Source organism: Hippichthys cyanospilos, chromosome 6 (genome assembly GCF_059441005.1).
Source record: "Hippichthys cyanospilos isolate Australia breed blue-spotted pipefish chromosome 6, RoL_Hcya_1.0, whole genome shotgun sequence".
In the NCBI taxonomy this organism is placed as follows: domain Eukaryota; kingdom Metazoa; phylum Chordata; class Actinopteri; order Syngnathiformes; family Syngnathidae; genus Hippichthys; species Hippichthys cyanospilos.
Window position 1 is genome coordinate 8,757,423 of NC_142374.1, and position 20,232 is coordinate 8,777,654.

The 20,232-nt window shown below is 37.9% G+C and overlaps 1 protein-coding gene across 2 annotated transcripts in view; it reads right to left on the reverse strand.

The window, feature by feature from the left end:
* abcc8 (ATP binding cassette subfamily C member 8) overlaps window positions 1–20,232 on the reverse strand; it is a 44,933-nt gene that overhangs the window by 15,542 nt on the left and 9,159 nt on the right. For both annotated transcript variants that reach the window (XM_088417745.1, XM_088417744.1), the window contains exons 7-19: window positions 16,283–16,471; window positions 14,285–14,449; window positions 14,049–14,204; window positions 11,962–12,096; window positions 10,478–10,640; window positions 10,225–10,265; window positions 9,592–9,737; window positions 7,616–7,730; window positions 7,155–7,274; window positions 6,718–6,790; window positions 6,536–6,641; window positions 2,479–2,511; window positions 1,119–1,157 (exon numbers count right to left, since the gene is read on the reverse strand). In XM_088417745.1, coding sequence (XP_088273871.1) covers window positions 1,119–1,157; window positions 2,479–2,511; window positions 6,536–6,641; window positions 6,718–6,790; window positions 7,155–7,274; window positions 7,616–7,730; window positions 9,592–9,737; window positions 10,225–10,265; window positions 10,478–10,640; window positions 11,962–12,096; window positions 14,049–14,204; window positions 14,285–14,449; window positions 16,283–16,471 — 1,481 coding nt within the window. The remainder of the gene's footprint in view (window positions 1–1,118; window positions 1,158–2,478; window positions 2,512–6,535; window positions 6,642–6,717; window positions 6,791–7,154; window positions 7,275–7,615; window positions 7,731–9,591; window positions 9,738–10,224; window positions 10,266–10,477; window positions 10,641–11,961; window positions 12,097–14,048; window positions 14,205–14,284; window positions 14,450–16,282; window positions 16,472–20,232) is intronic.

The window sequence follows — 20,232 nt, forward strand, 5'->3', positions numbered from 1 at the left end:
TAAGTGCTAGGCCTGGTCAATATAGTGTTTTTTTGATTGATTCTGATTTTTTTTTTTTTTTTTACGACTTAAAAAAAAAATCTATTTGCCGCGGTGCTTTTCAACCCCGTGAGCTTCTGTAGCTTCCGCCTTCGTTTTGTTTCCTTCACACCATGCCAAATGGAAGGCTGACGCAACATGGCTACGGCTAAAGGAAGCAAATCATTTGTTTCGTAAAGACACGAGTTGTATCGTCAGTGGTTTGGAAGTCGCTTGTGTTTGTGGCAACAGACGTAGAGCAAGTACCTCTGCAACGTTTGTTCGAAGCCTATTGCAACAAAAGGCAACAGCACAAGGAACATATTTCAGCAACTACAACAAGTTTTGCGAGGGGAACAAGACCACGTCAACCAACAAACTGTCGCTACAAAGCAGCATACTGAGATGGAGTCCTTCACACAAGGAGCCAGAGTTACTGGGGCAGGCTGGTGTTCCTTGCCAAAATTGTATTTAAAAAAAGAAGGAATACAAATGAAATAGAACAGAATAGAATGTTTTGTTGTATCCTATGTGATTCAAGCTGCAGTTTTCTCTAACAAAGTTGAAAAAAGTTTTTTAAATCTGCGCTTTATCAATCCCCCACAATGTTCTACTACACTCCATTTCTTTACATAAGTACGCATTAAATGCAAGGCAGATGTTTTGCACTTTGATTCCAAGAGTTATGCATGTAAAATTCTTGATCAAATCAAAGCAAAAAAATCATTTAAGTTTTCATTTTCACCTGTTTTCTTAAAAAAAAAAAAACTAGGAGGGAAAATTTTGAAAACAATCGGATTGAAAAAAAATGTTCTTTTTCGGCAAAATAGTCTTAGTGGGAACTGCTCGACTCTAAAAGGTGATTATGCATGAATAGTGCTCAAGTCCATTAAAAGGTCACCCGGTGATCATGAAGGATTGAAATGTGTTTGCTAAGGCCATGTGCAGCTCAGTGTGAAGCGACTCGGCGGAGGGAGAGGAAATCTGTGATCTTTAGATTTGAGATAAACATGAAAACGGCTGTTTGACTGAACTGATAATGATGATGGGTCTCCATGGAGATGTTTTAGGGATGTCATTTGTGTGTTTGTAGAGCTCACCTGATATCACCATCACCCGCTGTGTCTCTATCTGTGGGACTACAAAGAATACATAAAACACATGAATTTATCAGAACACAAATATGATTTATACTTCATGCCATATAGCTCATCAATACTGCATTGACTAATAGAAAAAAACTTGTTTATACATGTTTTCATCTAGGGCACAGGTGCCCTGGTCCAGTCCTGCAGAGCCCTTCCTTATTCAGCCTGTTTTCCATATAACCCTCATTCGGTACAACTGATTCAAGCAACTATGATTGTTATCAGACCTTTGCAAAGCTTGGTTGAGGCTGAACATTTGAATCAGGTGTACCGGATGAGAGTTACATGAAAAACAGTAGAACAGTAGAACAATGCTGTAACATGAAGCGCCCTGAATACTTTGTGGATGCACTTTACATTATACAGTTCATCATTACTGCCATACTTCACATAATGGGCGTTGTAACGGGGTAATACTTAAAGAACAAACATTCAGTCGATATTTAAACTCCCCCAGAAAAGCTACACGAATTATTAATAGTTTGAAGTATAAAGAACCAACTAACCAGTTGTTTACCAGAAGAATTACTCTTGAATTCTAAGATCTTGTTGAATTTAAAACAGCACAATTATTTTACAAAGTATAATGTGTCCAAAGGTTGTTCAAAATTAAAGAGATGATGGATTATGAGCTAAGGGGTGAAGGTGTCTTAAAAAAATGCAAAACAAAAAAAAATATAAAGCAAATGTGTTTCAGCAAAAGGTGTTCATTTATGGAATAATTATGAGATACAATTGAGAAGGCATAGATCCCTTGCTATCTTCACAAAAAGCTTTAAAAGACATCATGTTATGGAGATATAATCAAACAATTGTAAACCTGAGGAATAGCAGAACATCTTTAATTTTTAGTTCATTCATTTTTCATTAATCATGGATTTCTCTTTTACTTCTTTATTTGGGCTATATACTATACGTATAATTCCCTTGTACTGGTTAACTGGATTTTTTCATTTATTTATTTATAAAGAACAAGGAAGTAGGACCAGATAGGTTTAGTGCTTCTGCTCGTCGTGAACATATAAATTAGACTATTATGTACAGTATTTATCTTTTCTTCATCAATGTCAAGTGGGGAAACTATGACGATGTCAGAGGTTTGCACACCCAAAACTTTGAGTCTATATATAGACTCGAGGAGCAAAGCCTGTCACGGTCCATCAGGGTCGACAGTACTTAGGCAGACACCTGCTGTCAAAGCATTGTGTGCCGTTCCAATAGCAGTGGGGGTTGTGTTGGCCAAGTGTAATTAATAGGGAAAACAAGCTAATGATCCATTTGGAGACATTTTGTTTTCCCTCCCAGTACTTACCTTTCATCACCTTCTGACTCCAAATTGGGCAGGCTGTAAATAAAATCAGAGGAAATAATGTAGTTGCAGAGAACAGAATACATTCAAAAGTCACTGCTATAATGGACACATACTCTTTTAAAGTGCATTTGAAATGTGAGGTGGGTTGTTTAAGGCTTTACACAGGCTCAGTTGAAGCCCACATGTATTTTTGGGCTGCACCAATTGTCATTTTCCCAGAGACTGGTCACAGCTGAGTGCTGCCTGATATTGCTGATTTATGGCTGCTGTAAAATTGCAGCACTATACCAGTGAGGCTGCGAGGAAGTTAAATGTTGTTGGCCATTTAAGAAGCGGTGATGCGTAGCACACAACACACACAACACCTTAAATAACCTTTAAGCGTTTCTTGAGGGAATATTCATTAGTGTATGAATTGTGTGTGCTGGATGAATGTGAGTCTTCGTAAAACAATGTGAACGATGTGCTGAATAAAGCACTATATAAGCCCATTCCATTTACCATTTATCTACAAAGCAATGTTTGTATATATGAGCACCAATGTTAAATCCGCTTTTTTTAAATACCTCTAGAAACCAAACAACAATTGAAATGCAAATGTACTTGGCTTTTAGCGAGACCTGCCAATATCCTCATTTGTCATCACCAACTCTGAACAGCAACTCTGTGACTTTTTATTTGTCAACAAAGATTCCAGTACTTGATCCACATCACGTCCATCGGAAAGCCCACCTGCCATCAGTTCAGTGTATGCTGTCTTGCCTGTTGCCAAACTCATTAATGACGCACAGCTATTAATACTCCCGAGATACTCAATCAAGTCTTTTATAGCTGCCAGTCTCCCACCTTTGTTGTGCTCTGTAGTTTTTCTTTTTGTATCTGGTTGAGATCAAAATATACACAAGGAATATATGAGAAACTAAAGCAGCTGCATGATCTAATGAGCGTTTTTGAGTTTGTCGGATGTGTTTAATATACTGCGTATGCATGGTAGCTGAGCTGGCACCATGCACCTAACACTTTTAACAGACCCTCACCTCTCCAGTCATTCTCATTTCGCTCGACCCAAATTTGGCAAAGTGAGCTGAGCGTGTCCTGGCTATCTCATTTATTAAAGTGGGTGACTACCTCAGCATGCAGTCAAACATCTCTGACTAAAAAGATACTAAGAGCAAGGCTGTAACGCTCAAATGCAGCTTCCGAAGAGATTAACTGCAAAACACCAATAGCTCAAACCGCGCTATACTCTCATTAACAGTGTCTCCCGAATGACCGCAGATATGTCCACATGCTTGGAGTTTCTCTGAGACTTGCATACACGCCCACGCAAACACATCCACAGACATTTTCCATGCATGTGTTTCTCCACATGCAAATGTTGTTTTTTGATCATGTCCGACTTGCTGTCTTCAGCATTTGTGTTGGACTAGGGGAGAAAGCTTGCAGCAGTCTACAGTAAATGTGGGACATGTCATACTTGTTTGGCATTGGAATGTGATTTCATTTTGTGTTACTCAAATCACACATGAAAGATTCGTTCATTCATTCATGCTCTGTAATCTTCCAGGAATTCACTTTTGTTTTTCACTTTCGGCAATGGTTGATACAACCAGCTTGTAATTTTTATTTTTTATTTTTATACTCAAATGCTATTCTTTTCAATAAAATGCATTAAATACGACTTTTTCAACTACAATTGTTTTATTTTAAAACTGCCCAAAAAAATGTGAACTCACAAATTTCTTGATTAATAAGAAATATGAAATGGATGTACTTTCCTGGCATTCTTGAACCGAGAATGTGTTACATTCTAAAAAAATAGGTGGCTCAAAACTAACCCAATTTTGGTCAAAGAAGAAGCAATTCAGTACTCGGATCAATTTGACCCAACTTTCCGGGCTTTTATTGCACAAACTACAACCCTTAATTTGACAAACCAACTTTATTTCCAACCTTTTTCCCCCTTGCAAATTGCATTTCAAATTGACCGTAGTAGTGGACTGGTCCCTTTGACCAAAAATTGGGTTATTTTTCATTCAACTATCTTTAAGTGTAGTGACTGAACCTCAATTTTGTATATAAAATTCAAGTTCCTTACTCAAAACACTGAGCGCTCACCAAAATCTCAAGTGCCTACAACTTGAAGTGCTTTCTGATGCTGGTTACTTTCTGAGTAACATTGGAACAGTCTGTCTAATATGTTAATGTGTTTCTGATTTTAAATGGTGGATTAATGTGTTGGCGAAAGAGTCCTGGATGCTTGAGCCAGGATAAATGGGCAATTTACCACTACCATATTCTGATGTCAAGATAAAGATAATCAGCTTTGCATTTATGTATAAGTATCCTCCAAGCACCATCAGGTGATGAAGTCTGATGTGCTGTTTTTCACCTTAAGTACTTTTATTTCACAGTCACTGACAAAATCAATGTGGTAGTTTGCAAGCGTTGCCATTTTTGGTCTGATCCGAGCAAAACATAAAAATGACCCTCTTTTCACAATATTTCATATTTCATTTTTGATTTGTTAACCTTTTAAAATTGAAGTTGCATTAAAGATGCTCTTTGTTGGTGAACACATTCTTATTTCTCTTTTTTATGCAATCTTTGTCATAATATTAATGCATCACTTGTATATCGCACTTTTCTAGACACTCAAAGACACTTTGCAAGGGATACATTATTCACATACCAGTGGTGATAAATTATGTCGTGCAGCTGTCCTGATGGGGGCGTGGCTGCCTGAATGGTGCTGTTTTCTTTTATGAAATGCCAAATAATAATTTAAAAAAAAAAGAATAAATTAAAACAATACATAATCCATTCGCCAACTTGCTCAAATGCATGCTCTTGAGTTCAAGTTTGGCATCGATCCTTACTATGGCTTTCGACACTAGCGTCTCTGTTGTTATCATTAGCTGTGGCTGCATTTGCAGCTGAGTGCTTAGCATTTCTGTGGTAGGCTAAATTTGAACAACTTCTGTCGTACGCAAGCGCCTTCTTACGAAGAATGCATATCACTTTACCTTTATCAAAGGCTCCGCAACATACAGAGAGCTACAGAAAGTTAAAGATTCAGTTAATGTATTCAATTTTAATGCATTGCGATGAGTCCCTTATTTTGACTGCATTAGGTGAAGTCAGAGTGCAAACTACATTTTCTCCTATTTCTTCCTATAATGCAACCTCAGATGAGGATGAACCAAACAAAATTTTAAAGAATTGTTATGACCGTTTTTAGATTTTCACAGGTTGAAATGGACAAGAGGAGGAATGAGCATGTGAATGTTAGTTGTAGTCTTCAGACATTTAGTTTTTACTATAGACAGCCAGCAGCTCTCAGGCCTGTAGGACTTGCTATTTCTCACAGCTAACACAGCTAACTAGCAAACCCCAAGCACCCAGAGCAGTGCTGTTTATAAGTCATTGACATTATGAAGAAATAATGGATGGACTTACAGTATTTGATGAACCAAAAAACATGATAACCAAAACATATAATGTAGCTAGATGTAGGAGAGATTGTGTGTTAATAATGAAATGCGGAAGTATGTGGAATGATGTGGAATTCTCTGGAATAATGGGGTATCATAGAACAATTTCAGCACGAGTTATATAGAATGATATTGCTGAATCATGTGGAGAGCAGTCTTAATAGTTGAATGAGAAACCCCTAAAGTATCCTAGGGACAACCCACATTTTGGGGTTACACTGCATATGCACTCGCAATTGGGCATAACATGTATGTGACGTACAGAACAGCATGTCGCTGCCCTGTGATTCCTCTGATGTTTTATTGCAGAGTCTTACCACCAGGAGTACTAATTTAAATTCAAAGTGTATTACCCTGTCATAAAAACTCAATTATATGACTCCTCAAGGACACATCAATAAAAGATGAGCGTCCCTTGCAGCTCAATTACCCCAGAGAAGAAAAGACCCAAGTCCAACTGTTAAAGGAAGAAGGAACTGAAAATATAGATTGGATTCCTCATCTAGTCCAAGGCTACAAACAATGGCATTATAGGAAGAATAGCGACCAAAGTTGTAAATGACCTGTTCCAGGTGACTGTTCCTGATATTCGCTGCATCTCGCCCAGCGCCGCCAACAACAGGGATGATTTCCCGCAGCCTACTTGGCCCACAATCATGGTCAGCTTGCCTGAAATGGACAGCATTTTAGACTGGCAATAACAAGACAGAAAGTCATGAGAACCGTCAGACGTCTTGACGCCTACCAAAAGGAACCACGATGTCCACATTGGCCAGTGTCGGTGGGCCGTCTGTCCATGTGAAATAACCGCTGCATATCTGAGAAAAGCAGCACATAATAAACCATGATAAAATACAATGATTTTTTTTTCTTGTTTTTGTTTCTTGTTTTTGCTCTTAATACTGCCAGCCTTGCTGGATATTCAAAATGACATTGATAGAGCTCATTCTTCATTTTTAGGGAGCAGTTCGAAAAATCTCTCGAAATATAGTTAACTGGGCATCAGAAAGATGACTAGAAGTCAGCTGTAAATGGAAAACAAGATGAACATGATTGAACGCCCCTAAGCAAGCAGTCACAATCCATTGTAGTCAATGGAGAATGAAAGGAGCAGGCCAATCAATACAATCCCCAGAGAGGGCTGGAAATACTCAGACTGCCTTCCATTTCATTTAGGCTCACCTTGATACAAACATCTTGGTCCACAATCGGGGATGGCCCGTCACCCTCGTGCTCCCCCTGTGATCTGTAGTTGTTCCAGTCGTCTCTTGGGGGACGCTTCCTGTTCACTACTTTCAAGGGCTGTGGCAATCCAGACATTAGGGATGTTTACAAAGTGACAACCAGCTTTGCAACAGTTACCTTGAAAAGTAACTTAGCTACTGATTACTTGCTCAAAAAAAGTTAGATTATACTTAATTTCATAGTTACATTTCGCAGGTAACAACACCTTTAACAAAAGGCTGTTTTTTTATAATGACGATAAAGAACCAAGAGAGTGTTTATTAAAAATAAAATAATGACTGTGTACATTTTGACCTATAATTATTTAAATAAAAATAGAGACTTTGGGATTTCACATTTGGGGCTCCAATTATGTAACAGTACTATTGCATTTTGAAGCTTGAATTACATTTACTTACCAATGCCTGGTACCTGTTTTGGTTATGGTTGTTGGAACTTGAGGTCACCATAGGTCTGGGCTCCAGCTCATCTCCAATCTCATCACTTGAGAAAAACTCGCTGAGCTTTTGAACACTGCAGGTCATAGTCAGAGCAAGAACATGTTGAGTCACTTCTGAACAAATTTGCACTATAAACGAAACGACAGTGCCGCAGTGTTTTTTTATTCAGTTGCACATTTACATTTTACATTTTACATTTGCACAGTTATACATGTTATTTCTCACTTTAAAATGTAGGATGCAAAAAAAAACATATTCCTCCACACCTTCATTTAACCGACATCAACGAGCCTGTTCTCATGTAGAAAATGTACTCTTTTTTTTTTTTTTTTGTACAATGGAGGCCTCATCTAAAAGTTTACTATTATGATAGCGAATAAAGTTGAATTATTATGAGGATAAAAATGTTACCGTCGGAGAATGAACTAATAATATCACACAAAATAGTCGTCAATTTTATGACAGCAAAGTAATAATTTTATACATGTTTTAAAAAAATGTAACCTTCGGAGAATGAACTAATAATATCACACAAAATAGTCGTCAATTTTATGACAGCAAAGTAATAATTTTATATATGTTTTAAAATTGCAAGAGGAAGGAAATGGCAGGAAATCGTTTGAGAAAAAAAGTCAAAAACAGTGACTGTCTTTGACGCATCAAAATCACAATCAGCATTAACAGTTTCATGTGTCAATTTGTTCAGTATTTGTCTTTTTTACTTATATAGCAATGTATATAGGTGTTCCTGTCTTATATGGCAATTGTGTGAAAAGTGAAAATTGTGATTTGCAGTCAACAACTTTATTTGATGTTGCATTGATTAAAATACCACAAAATGTATTTGGTCTACAAATATAATTTTAATCTTATAACCATTATTCATAAAAGACATATTTACTTTCATAAGCAACATAAAATGTGTATTTTATAAGTATAGTACTTTTTAAAATCGGGAGCAATATCCCTCAACTCCCTCAAACAAACCACTATCATATTGAATGCGTATGAAGGGCAAGACTGCACAGCAAAAGTCAAAATTCAATCTTACCAACTTCCTAAATTTTCAAACATTTTCCGACTAAATTTTCAGGACCTCATGTTGCACGCATTCCATCAATAGGATTATCTAACAATTTAAGACCCTGTATTAGCTAAATGATTGATGAAAGAAGCAATTTGACTGAGGTACACAACATTACATAAAAGCCTACAAATCGTTTTGGATTTACTTTACATGATTATTTACTGTATATTTCGTCTTGTGATGATGGCTCAAAATAAAGCTAAACCATTTCAGTTCACTTGGTCCTAAAATTAGATTTTTCAAACGACTCGAGTCAGCTTCCAGATCAGAGGGGGAAATAAAAGAAAAAAATGCTGGGAAGGCGCATTAATGTAGATGGATTATAAAGTATGAGAATGTCCATGTAACATCCTAACGACAATAATATTTACATTCAAGGATTCAGTGGGGTTACTATTCATTACCTACTGTAAATGCTCTCATTGCCTGGATGACCTTTGCTTAATCACATCATGATTTGTTGGGGTAAAAAAATACTGCAATTATTGTTTATTAGCAATCAGCTGTTTAATTACTATTGTCAATTTTTTTTTTTTTTTGAAAAATGAATATGATATGATTCCACAATACTAAAATCATGATGTTTGTTTTTTAAGGAGAAGCAAAATGAGCATGGTATTTAAAACTGTAGATTCAAGCCGACAACGAGATTTTCTGATCCACAATGATTCTTAAAAATCTTCCAATTGAATGAGTGGCAATCTGATGTGGTAATCTTTGCTTTGTTCACACGTTAGCTCATCAACGCAATATATGTTGCTGCGCTAAGAAGATCACTGAGTTTGTTTTCTTCCCCCTCCAAAAACAAAAAAAAACTGCATTTTGGAAGTTGTTATCAGTTCCTCACCTGACAAGAGCTTTGACAGTGGAGCGCACAACACTGGAGAGCAGGAAGAGAGGCGTGACCAGGATGTGAAAGAGGGAGAGGGAGGCAAAGGCCACGGCGGGAGAGAGATCAGCATCCTCCGAGATGTGCACGTGAACAACAAACGTCTGCAGAATGGGCAAAATGACAAAAGATACACTTTCCATCAATTCACAGTTAAAATGCTAAATGCTTGTTGCCTTGTGTAGATTGAAAATGAACAAGATGGACTCAAGATTCGTTGAGCGCGAGGTGCAGTCTAACTGTGTGGCAGAGGGTTCTGATTAGACCTCGTGTTGGTATTTCCAGAGTGGCATGCAAGTAGGGGCGGTGTAGCAGATTTTATGCCACTTTGCTCCATTGAGGGTATGAACACAGACAACATCATTCGCGAATAAAACTTTAAAAGTCTTCTATTGATGTTAGTGTTTTGGGCGGAAAAGCCTTAGAGTTAGTCACTGTGAAATAGTGGACTCTTCTTTTCGGGCTGAGTATGTGCAAATTGCACGGAAGTATCAGTGCTTACATGAAGTACACACACACACACACACACACACACACACACACACACACACACACAAAGAGAAGCAGAATTAACCACTGCTGCGCACTCACCGTTAACACAGCTGCAATTGGAATAGCTGCATTCATGAAGACTGAAAATCAACAGAAAGGGAAAAATAGACATTTTGTCAAGAAGAGTATTTGGTATTTGTTTGTTATAAGGAGAATGTCTTGTTATTATGGACATGGACTAAAATCCAATATTGATGAACTGTGTTTTATTCAAAAGTCAATCACAGCACACAGACAAAAGAGCTTGTTTTTTGCTTCTTTGGGCCATTTCACAGTGCCAAGGATTTCTTACTCGATATGGATGTGTAAAGCGCAAAAGCCTGCAGGCTGGTCAGTTCCTTGCCCCGGGTCTCCTCCACACTGTCACAGAAGATGCGTTCCCATGCGTACAGCTTAAGTAATTTGATACCTCGTAACAATTCATTGGTTTTCTTGAGGCGCTCACTGGAGTATTCCTGAGACGGTAGAGTGAGGAGAGGTAATCTTACTTTTGTAACAATGTAAGCATGAACTACTCACAAAAAAGGAGGTGCTGAGAAAAATATGATTTATCAAGAAAAATAGCATCTTGACATGTTTTTGGATGCTCTGGTTGTATTAAAACAAGCTTTTAATAGCTCAGAGAACCTATTTGTCCAGACAACGTGTCATACTTCCCAGCAGACAGGGAGAAGTGACAGAGCAATGTTGACAGCCTGTCTTTTCTTCTATTGTCTGCCATTCATGTGCCCCTACTATTATTACCTTATTTTAACTAGTGCAACCAAAAACATGTTTGCAGTTCCCTTGATAAACCATATATATATATATATATATATATATATATATATATATAATATCATAGTCCACTTTTTCCGGGTGAAATTTGTATAATTAACCTAAAATTTATTATAACCTTGCAGGTAACCTTAATTGAACCTTATGTAACTGATCACTGTTGCAACATTTTTAGTTGTATTTTTTCACACAGCTTGCTCTTCTCTGACAAGAAACTGAACGGCTGTTCTTTTGATTCAAAAACATACCACAAATCAATACATTTCCAAGAATGTCAACATCTATGTCATTCTGGTACTCTTTCTGTATCTCTGAGCTCAGGGACCATTTCACTCTCACAATATTTTGATTGAAGCTTTGAATGGTTGTCAGATGTCTTGGCGTCTTCATGGTGTCAATATGTGAACAGTATGTTGTGAATGATTGTTAAAAACAATCATGTTGTCATTCAGCTACTTGTTAGAGAACAGTTGTGAAACAACAGCTGGATGCGTGATTCCAAAAAAATGAGTTAAAAATAAGCACACTTGTAAATGTAATATTGCATTTTTGTTTACTCTTAAAAATCAATTCACTAGCTAAATATGTGTAAATTCTTGTCGGTACTGAATATGGAAAAGCTTAACCGCATTACATCCACTTCATTACTACGTCATTTTTCACATTGTCACCTCGAAGAAAGTGCAAATCTCTATTGACTAACACCATTTGTCCAGTTCTATCTGACAGCTCACTTACTGAGTGAAAAACATCAATTTGGCAGTGAGCGTAATGACCTGGAAGAGTGACTTCAAGCACATTCAAAGCTCTAGCTTAGGTCAATGAATCAACGAAATATAAACAACTGAGCAACTGTAAATAGCGGACACATGCACAGATGTCTACAATGGAGCCACATCATGTACGGGATATATCAGCGACTGTACAGTCCAAGCATTCTTCTGACATGCCGATCCTATAGCACGACCTCATAAATAGCATGCCAGTGGTCATACTCACGAGAGTGCTCTTTTGTGTCTGTGACAGCTTTGTGGCAACAAAATACTGAACGGGCGCAAGCACAGCAATCACAGTCGCTCCAATCAAGGCACTGATTCCCAAGAGGTAATAGAGCAGGATCACTCCCACTACAATCTGTGTGCAGAGGACAAGAATCACAAAAGGGAAATGTACAATAGGCCAAAAGATGTTTGGGAGCAAAATGCCAACATACTGTTATTTCAACAAAACGACCAGATTTGGTTTGAACACCTTAAAGTTCCTTCTTTACTTTGCATTACTGCTTCAAATTTCATGGAAACAATTTACAATACCATCCCCTACAATATCAAATATCTCATCGGGGAGCTCATTGTGTAAGAATTGGGGAAGACTGACTAGAAATGCATGAAACACTTTACAGATGAACTGCAGCCATCTGCTGTCAGTCGCTTCACACATCCACATAGACATAAATTGCCATGTCGTATTCACACCTTCTCCCTCACAGGAAAATGCTAGTCTGCTGAGACAGGGTAGGTGCAAGAACGGCAGAATGTGATTTTTGTCTCATTTGAGACTTATTTGAAGCAGCACCTTTCACAACAGCTTCACAGGAGGTGAGCATCATTTCTGCCTGGCACACAAAATTAGTTGCTCATATACAAACTCTCCACATGCCACCAACATTATTTGTCACTTGTGATTCAAATCACACAATTTTTATGAGTATCACGTTGCATGGCATGCCTCAATGCATTCAACCTCAATTATTCATTTAGAAACTATAAATCCAATGCCCAAAACAAAATCAAATATATTCTGTTCATTATTCACACACCTTGATTAAAGGTGAATAAATGCAAATTTGCAGGAATCAATCTTGGAGCATATTAGTCCTTTAAATACAAATACCAAATATGCAGGTAAAATTTATTGCAAGTACTGTATCAAAATCTCTCTCGTAGTTTTAGATCAAAAGAGATACTTTTTTTGTGTGTATATGAATATATATATAAAAAAAAAAATCTCTGAAACAAAATCCGTAAAGTATAAGTGTACAAGTAGAAAGTTATTTGTAAAAAGAGGGTTGGATTCTTGATCTTATTCTTGTGGCCCTTTAAGGCATATGCTATTCATTTAACAAGGATTCATTTTGTGGTGTTAGAACATAACATACAGCACTTGTTAGTGATGCTAAGCTACAACATCTGTCGTAGTGCTGCAAAACCGAGCTAATGCATCCCTCCAAACACATCAGTCAACATAAAAATAGCTCCAGCTTTAAAGAATTAAGATAACAAATTGTACATCCGGTGCGATATAAATATAATGAATGTTTTTATGCAGACTGTCAGTGTAATGAAATGAACTTGCTGACTATGTTTATTTCTCTTGTTCAATTGTAGCCCAGCATGACAATGTAAATGTGCTTTATTTATTCTTTTGTTTCTGACCAATGCAGGATTTTTTACAAAGTGGTCCTCTGCCTAAGATGCTGTGCACAGAAATGATGTAACACTTCTGATGTATATGAGTCAATATCATGTTCTCTTTTTTTTTAAACGTCATTTCACTTTAACGCTTTATAATGATGATGGCTATTTACTCAGTGAGCTGCATGAAGTAATGAATCATCGTCCATTAGAACATTTCAGACCAGCATCGGGGTGAGAGTGGCAGATGGTTTCATCTACGTACTTTATACTGTAAAGCTAAACCGTGGAGCTTGCATGTGAAAAGTAATGCACAATAATGATTATGTTCTATGCTTTGAGAGGACAAAATGTAGTATTTTGAATAATGTGGATTGTTGTGGACTATGTCGAAGCTTAACACGTTATTACTGAATGTCACAACGGAGCTGTTAAGGACCATGCTTGAGTTTTGGAAGATTTTAAAGCTCGTACACACCACAGAATAAAAACTGCAATATACAAGAATGCAGAAAAACAAAGAGCATTTCACTTTGTGAACGAGGCACATGCAATGGTACAGAATTGCTGGAACAGAAAGCCAACATATAAGATGCTAATATAAGATAATATAAGATAATATAAGATAATATAAGCTATAAGACGGTTGGCATAGACCTTCATGTTTCCTACCTGTACGGGCATAGCCCACAAGTTTGGACAGAGGAAGAAGAACCACATGAGCTGGTTGGTATCTATGGCAACCAGGTTGCAAATCTGAGCAACAGTTAGCTCTCCCATGGACATGTTGGACGTGCACAAACGCATGATCTTGTTGTAGATTTTGGTCTGAGGAGATAACAGCCAAGATGGAGGGATGAATTTTTTCAATTCACTGCATGTGATGGTGAGTTCCAGAAGCGCAATACCTGTATGGCCCCGCGTAACTTGATGCCAGTCTCGATAGCGACATAATAGGACGCCTGGAGGAAAGTTCTTTGCAGGAGCAGTGCAAAGAAAAGCAAGACGGCCAACACGTATGCATTCTCCAGAAACTCCTTGGAGGAAATAAAATAGATCCCCAGCAACCTCATCTGGAATGACAGAGTGGAGCAGAAAAAGAAATTGCCTTTGTTTTGCTGTCTACTAAATCGATGGAATTGAGCGGGATTCCACACTTGAAATTGGAGCAGAGTTTAAAAAAAAAAAAAATCAAAAGGGACAATGACAGTAGATTAAAAAAATAAATCAAAAGGGACAATGACAGTAGATTAAAAAAAAAATCAAAAGGGACAATGACAGTAGATTAAAATCACACGCATCAGAGTGTGAATGAAAGCGCAATCTGAGCACATCCATCACAAATTTTTGAGAACTTTGCGATGAAAAGAATTTCAGTCTCCGGAAAGGGATATTGGAAAATTCACCCTGAAAGATTTATTATCCTAGGATGTATTTCAAATGATTAGTTTCTCGCTTTAAAATGACACCCAATATTAAACTTTAAACTCAGTGGCTCAATCAAACCATCACTCATGTCATTCAGTCATCCATCCATTGTCATCCCCTCTGGTCAAACCAAGCTTCTTTTTTTTTTTTTTTTTCCAAAAACTCAAACAATTTGAAAGACATTTACATATAATTCCATGCATGTGAAAAGTAAGCTTCTGAATCTGAACAATTTAGTGCAGAATTAGCATAGCACAGAACTAACCTGTCTTGTCATATTTGCTACTCATTTAATCTCATTCCCACAAGATGTTACACTACTTTCTCCATCTCCATTTAAAATCCAGCTTCTGTAATGTTATTGTAATGTTATTGTTGTCAGTTTGTTGTTGTGCTGTTTCTAATGTGTTGCCCTTTCTGCTTCGTTCTCTCTTTTCTGTCAAGCTTGTTTTTCCTTCTGCATCGCCATTAGATATGCAACTGGGGTATTGGGGTATACGTAACCTTCCTTTTGCACATAAAAACTGTTCCTTTCTGAAAAAGCAAACAGATTCACCATATGGCTTGTGTAAGGAACCAAACAGGGCATGCGGCCAACACATAAAAAAACCGTAATAGCTTAAAATGTACCTTAATGTTGCTACAAAATTCTAACTCGAAAATGATCAACTTGAACCTATTACACAACTGTCTATTTTTACTCATCAAATACATCATTTAGACTGACGTCAAAACGGTTTGCGCTATTTTCACATGAGCTTGTGATGTTGATGCAGCAGTGGCTGAATTTCTGACTTCATAATTAAAGATACCCTCACAGACGGAGGCCTGAGATGCTCTCTGATGTGATACGCTTGCCTCTAGTGAAATCCTTGAAATTGAGAGATGTCCTGCAGCAATGAGTCTCATAAATTTTTGACAGGTCCTAAATTTGTGTTGCAGTCAAGAAGGTGTGCCAGATGGAGAGAAAGGGCATCTCAAATGATATAAAGTTTGATCTTTGGTATCAGAATTCAAGGTGATGCCTCATGTAATGTTCAATACGTGCTTGTGTGGGCTTTTGGCTCTACAACAACATATCCAAACTATTTTTCATGTTAAAATACAAAAAGTGACTTTCAACCATGACACTGGACATATACAATACATAGTTAGAGAGTCGCATCATTGCCAATCCCACATGTTGAATTTTTACAAAGATTGGGAATAGTGAGGGCACATACAAAAACATTTGTAGTTGCTGGTCAATGCCAAAAGGATAAACACTGTAGTGTACCTACTGTATCGTTCAACATTCCCTTTGAAACTCAGGCTTGAATTTCAAAACAGTCAGAAATATACATGAGAAGATCAACAAATAGCTCAATCAGTTTAAAAGATGAAATTTCCAAGACTAAAGAATATTTAAAATTGGCCCAAAGTTGACGAATAATTCTCTGTGAATTTAAAACTCTACAATGCGCCTCCGAGGCTCTCACCGGTTGCTGGATTGTTCTGTTGTCTTTGCTGATGTGGTGGACGATGCCAGAGATACAAAGCGGACCGGCAAAGCCCAGCAGGTCGGCCATGAAGCGGAACGTGATGCTGAGGATGAGAGGTTTGCCAAACGCTTTCCTCAAGGCCTCCCAGATCCACTTGGGTCCCTGCGGCACCGTGCCTTGAGGTCTCTAAAGGGAAGGTCGAAAAAAAAAACATTAGGGGTCAGTAGTATGGTTACATAATTTTCTGTTGGAAGACACGTATGTTTAAGAATCAACAATACTCTGCAAAAACCCTGAATTCCCTGCATATTCTGTGCTTCTTCTCCTGTTCAGGTTCACTGGAGCCGGAGCCTATCCAAGCGGACTTTGGGAAGAGACGTTCTACACTGGACTGGTCACCCGTCATTTATAGACAGCAAAAACAAGCTGTCAGCAAAAAACTGCTGCTACTGCTGATGTACAGAAGTACTTCGACATAAATGCCGGATCGTTAGAAAAATCAGCCAGCCAATTCAACAGAGAGCTTTAAAACAAGGTCAGTCATCAAGTTTTCCACGCTTCCCACTGCTGCTGCATCATGGGATGCACTGATTAATGGTTTAGCAGTGGAGCGTGGCAGCCATGTAGAACGAGCCACCGAAGGAGACAAACCCTTACGGCAAATGGAGTGGAGGAGGATCGACGAGGAAGTGAACTCTAAGTCTAATGGTGACACATTACAGTACTGAGTTATTTATCACTGCAGTATATTACATCCAGCAAGTGAAAGGCAAGGGTTTATGTTTTGGTCACTGTGTTTTGCTCACTAGAGCTTGGCTGTACCTTGGCTTTGAGCAGTTTTCCTCATTGTGTCAGTAATTTTGTTTTAAACATTCCAGTAATCATAGAAATAGAAAGTTCCAATGTTAGGTCATTGTTTTATTAATTGCTACTTGGATTTTTATACACCTCTTGCATTTTTTGATTTGTATCTTTGGACTTGAGCAAAGGAATTACTGTTTGTGGGCAGTATCACGTTTCTAATGTTGCTATATAAATATTGGACAAATACTGTCAAAAGATGAACAGAAAATTTATCCATGGACAATTTTGCTGCTGTGCAGCAATAATGGTCAGTTATACAAATGTAAACATTGGATGAACAACTACATAAATGCGTGGTCATTTATATTTGAAGTAGCGCTGTCATGAATCTTTGCACTGGACACTTCTTGCCTAATGCGGCACAATGTGTTAATTAATTGAGTCTGGAAGGGGGCTCCTAGCGCCTGTAGTCCCTTCTGAAGCTTTCATATTTTCCCCAGATGAGTTTTTCCTTCTGGAAGCTTTGGGGATGCTGTTCTACCTGTAAGGCTCTTTGAGACTGCGGTGATTCAGGGCTACACAAATAAACTTTACTTTTAAAATTGATTTGTTTTAAACACTTTGAAAGTGTTTAGGATGAGAAATCAACATTGTAGTGAGAGGTGAAAGCTCCATAAAGTTGACTTAATAATAATAATAATAACAATATGATATTAACAACTAGTTATAGATAATAAGTAGTTGTTAATATCATATACATACTTTACATATGAATTTTTTACACCAACCAAATGTGCCGATGCTAACCATTAGCATAAGCGCATTAGCAATTAGATTTAGAGGGACAATGTGTAAGATATAGACATTTTTTCATTGAAAAGGAATCAATTAAATGCTTATAAATGTAAAAAAATGCAAATAAATGTCATTTTAACGACCAACAGTATGTTTTAAATATAATCGTAGGCCTTGTTATCATTCAATTATATTACATGGGGGTTGGCACTCCTCCTAATTTTTAATTTTTAATTTTTAATTTTTAATTTTTAATTTTTAATTTTTAATTTTTAATTTTTAATTTTTAATTTTTAATTTTTAATTTTTAAATGATCCAAATCTGGGTTATCCTCTGTTTTTGGGGTAGTCTTTCTGACTTTCCGCCACTGCAACACGTCTACAGGTAAGGTCCTTGCAAAAACAGAAAAGTAAATAAAAATAACAACAACAGTGCAGTTTTGCACGTGTTTGTTTATACTTTGTGCTCTCCGTGACGTCCAACAACACAACAACTTGGCTGAACGAGTCGGTCGGCAGATCACAAGAAAACATCTGGACTGTCGCTGTGAAACTGCTGGCGTAAGCTCTCCCAGGAAACGGTCAATGTTCTGCGTGTGCATGTTCACATCTAGTAAAAGCCTCTCTGAGAAAACAGCCAGCTTTATGTGGCTATATGGCTCTATGTTTCCATCTGAGTGCATATTCATACAGCGATCTGGCTTCCCATAAAGTGCAGCACTGTCACGACCGCAGGGGTCACCATGTCGCCTTGTTCACAGTAGAATGGGAATGACCCGACGCCTAGTATCCAACCCCCCCGCTAGGATCGTTTTATCTCTCTTCTCAAGCGGAAGGAAGTGAGATTGCGTTCACGCCGGACTCACGTTTAGCCATGACGAATGTCCCTGACCTTTCAAACACTGGAAAGTTCTGACCTTACAGAGGGCGCCTTCAACCCTTCAACTGTGAGTCCTGACACGTGCTCCTAAGAGAGCCCGGAAGACATTTACAATTTGAATCACTGGATGAAAAATCAAAGTGTTGGTACACTTGTGATCCAGTAGTTTCATTTTGGGAGATTTGCACAGGTGGAAACTACATTTATAAGAGGGAGACAAATGTGTCTATATTACAGGGTGCCCAACTACATAACACACACAAAAAAGAACATGTGCAGCAAAATACTGCAATTGGCTTGTTTTGTCATTCCTACTGTTGCGGCAGAAAGACATCGCAGAGAGTCATCAACACAGAATAACAGAACAGAACAAACGTTTTGCATCTTTCCTCTCAAAAAGAGATTCTAAACACTGCACAACAGTTGAGACAAAAGTGTGTCTCAAAGGACTGGATCACTCCACACTACAATTCCCAGAATTATTTTCCTCCTTTACAGAGAGCCTTTTTGAGCCTTTATAACACACACCAAAATATTCTGTTTAAGGTCAGTAGATAAGTCCAGAGGTCCCCAACCGCCAGTCCGTGGCCCGGTACTGCTCCGTGCCAGGAGCAAAGCCATGACATCTGCACTGAGGCGGATGTATTCATCACTATTGCACCGCGCCACCCAAACACACAAGAATGAATAAAACACAGACTGAGTGAACCTAAGGCCTGGTACACACATAAGGATTTTTCAAACCATAAAATGTTTTTTCTTTCTTTTTAATCTTTGGCAGATTAGGCATTTAACAGTTTTGGTCATATTGCATGTGGCATGCTCAAATTATTTCAATCCAGCTCCTCACACAGAAAAAGACTTCCACTTCTGGTAATAAAAAAAAAAAAAAAAAATCTAGTTCCATGGAAGAACTCTGGCATGATCATCCGTGATGTCACAAACACAAATGCGACCAGGCTCTTCTGGGTCAGTGCTGATGGTGGTTCAGTGTGTCCGAAGAGGGCTGAATGCGGGAGCATTGTAGATGGCAATGTTGGTGAGTAAACACTTGCTCTGGAAAATATTTCTTGGCATTTGGGGAATCCACATTTATGAAAAAGAAAAATAATTGGTCAGGCTGCTAACTGCCTGAAGGTGGTTGGAATAGCCTCCAGCAGTCCCATGACCCGAGTGTGGGACCATAAGTGGCTTAGAAAATGGACAGATAACCAATGTGGAGGACAGAAATGTAGCTTTTCATTGTTTGAAGTCCACCAATAGCAGGCAAGCTTTAACAAGATTTTACACTGAATTAGAAATTGCAGTTTAGTGGAACAATATCATTTTATTTCTTTACCACTAATTGAATATGAAAGAAATAAAATTACAAAAACAAATTAAAAATGAATAAATAAAGAAAGAAAGAAAATGCTTGACTCTGCAAAACAGCTGTCCCCCACTTATTTCACTACAAAATCCATTCTTC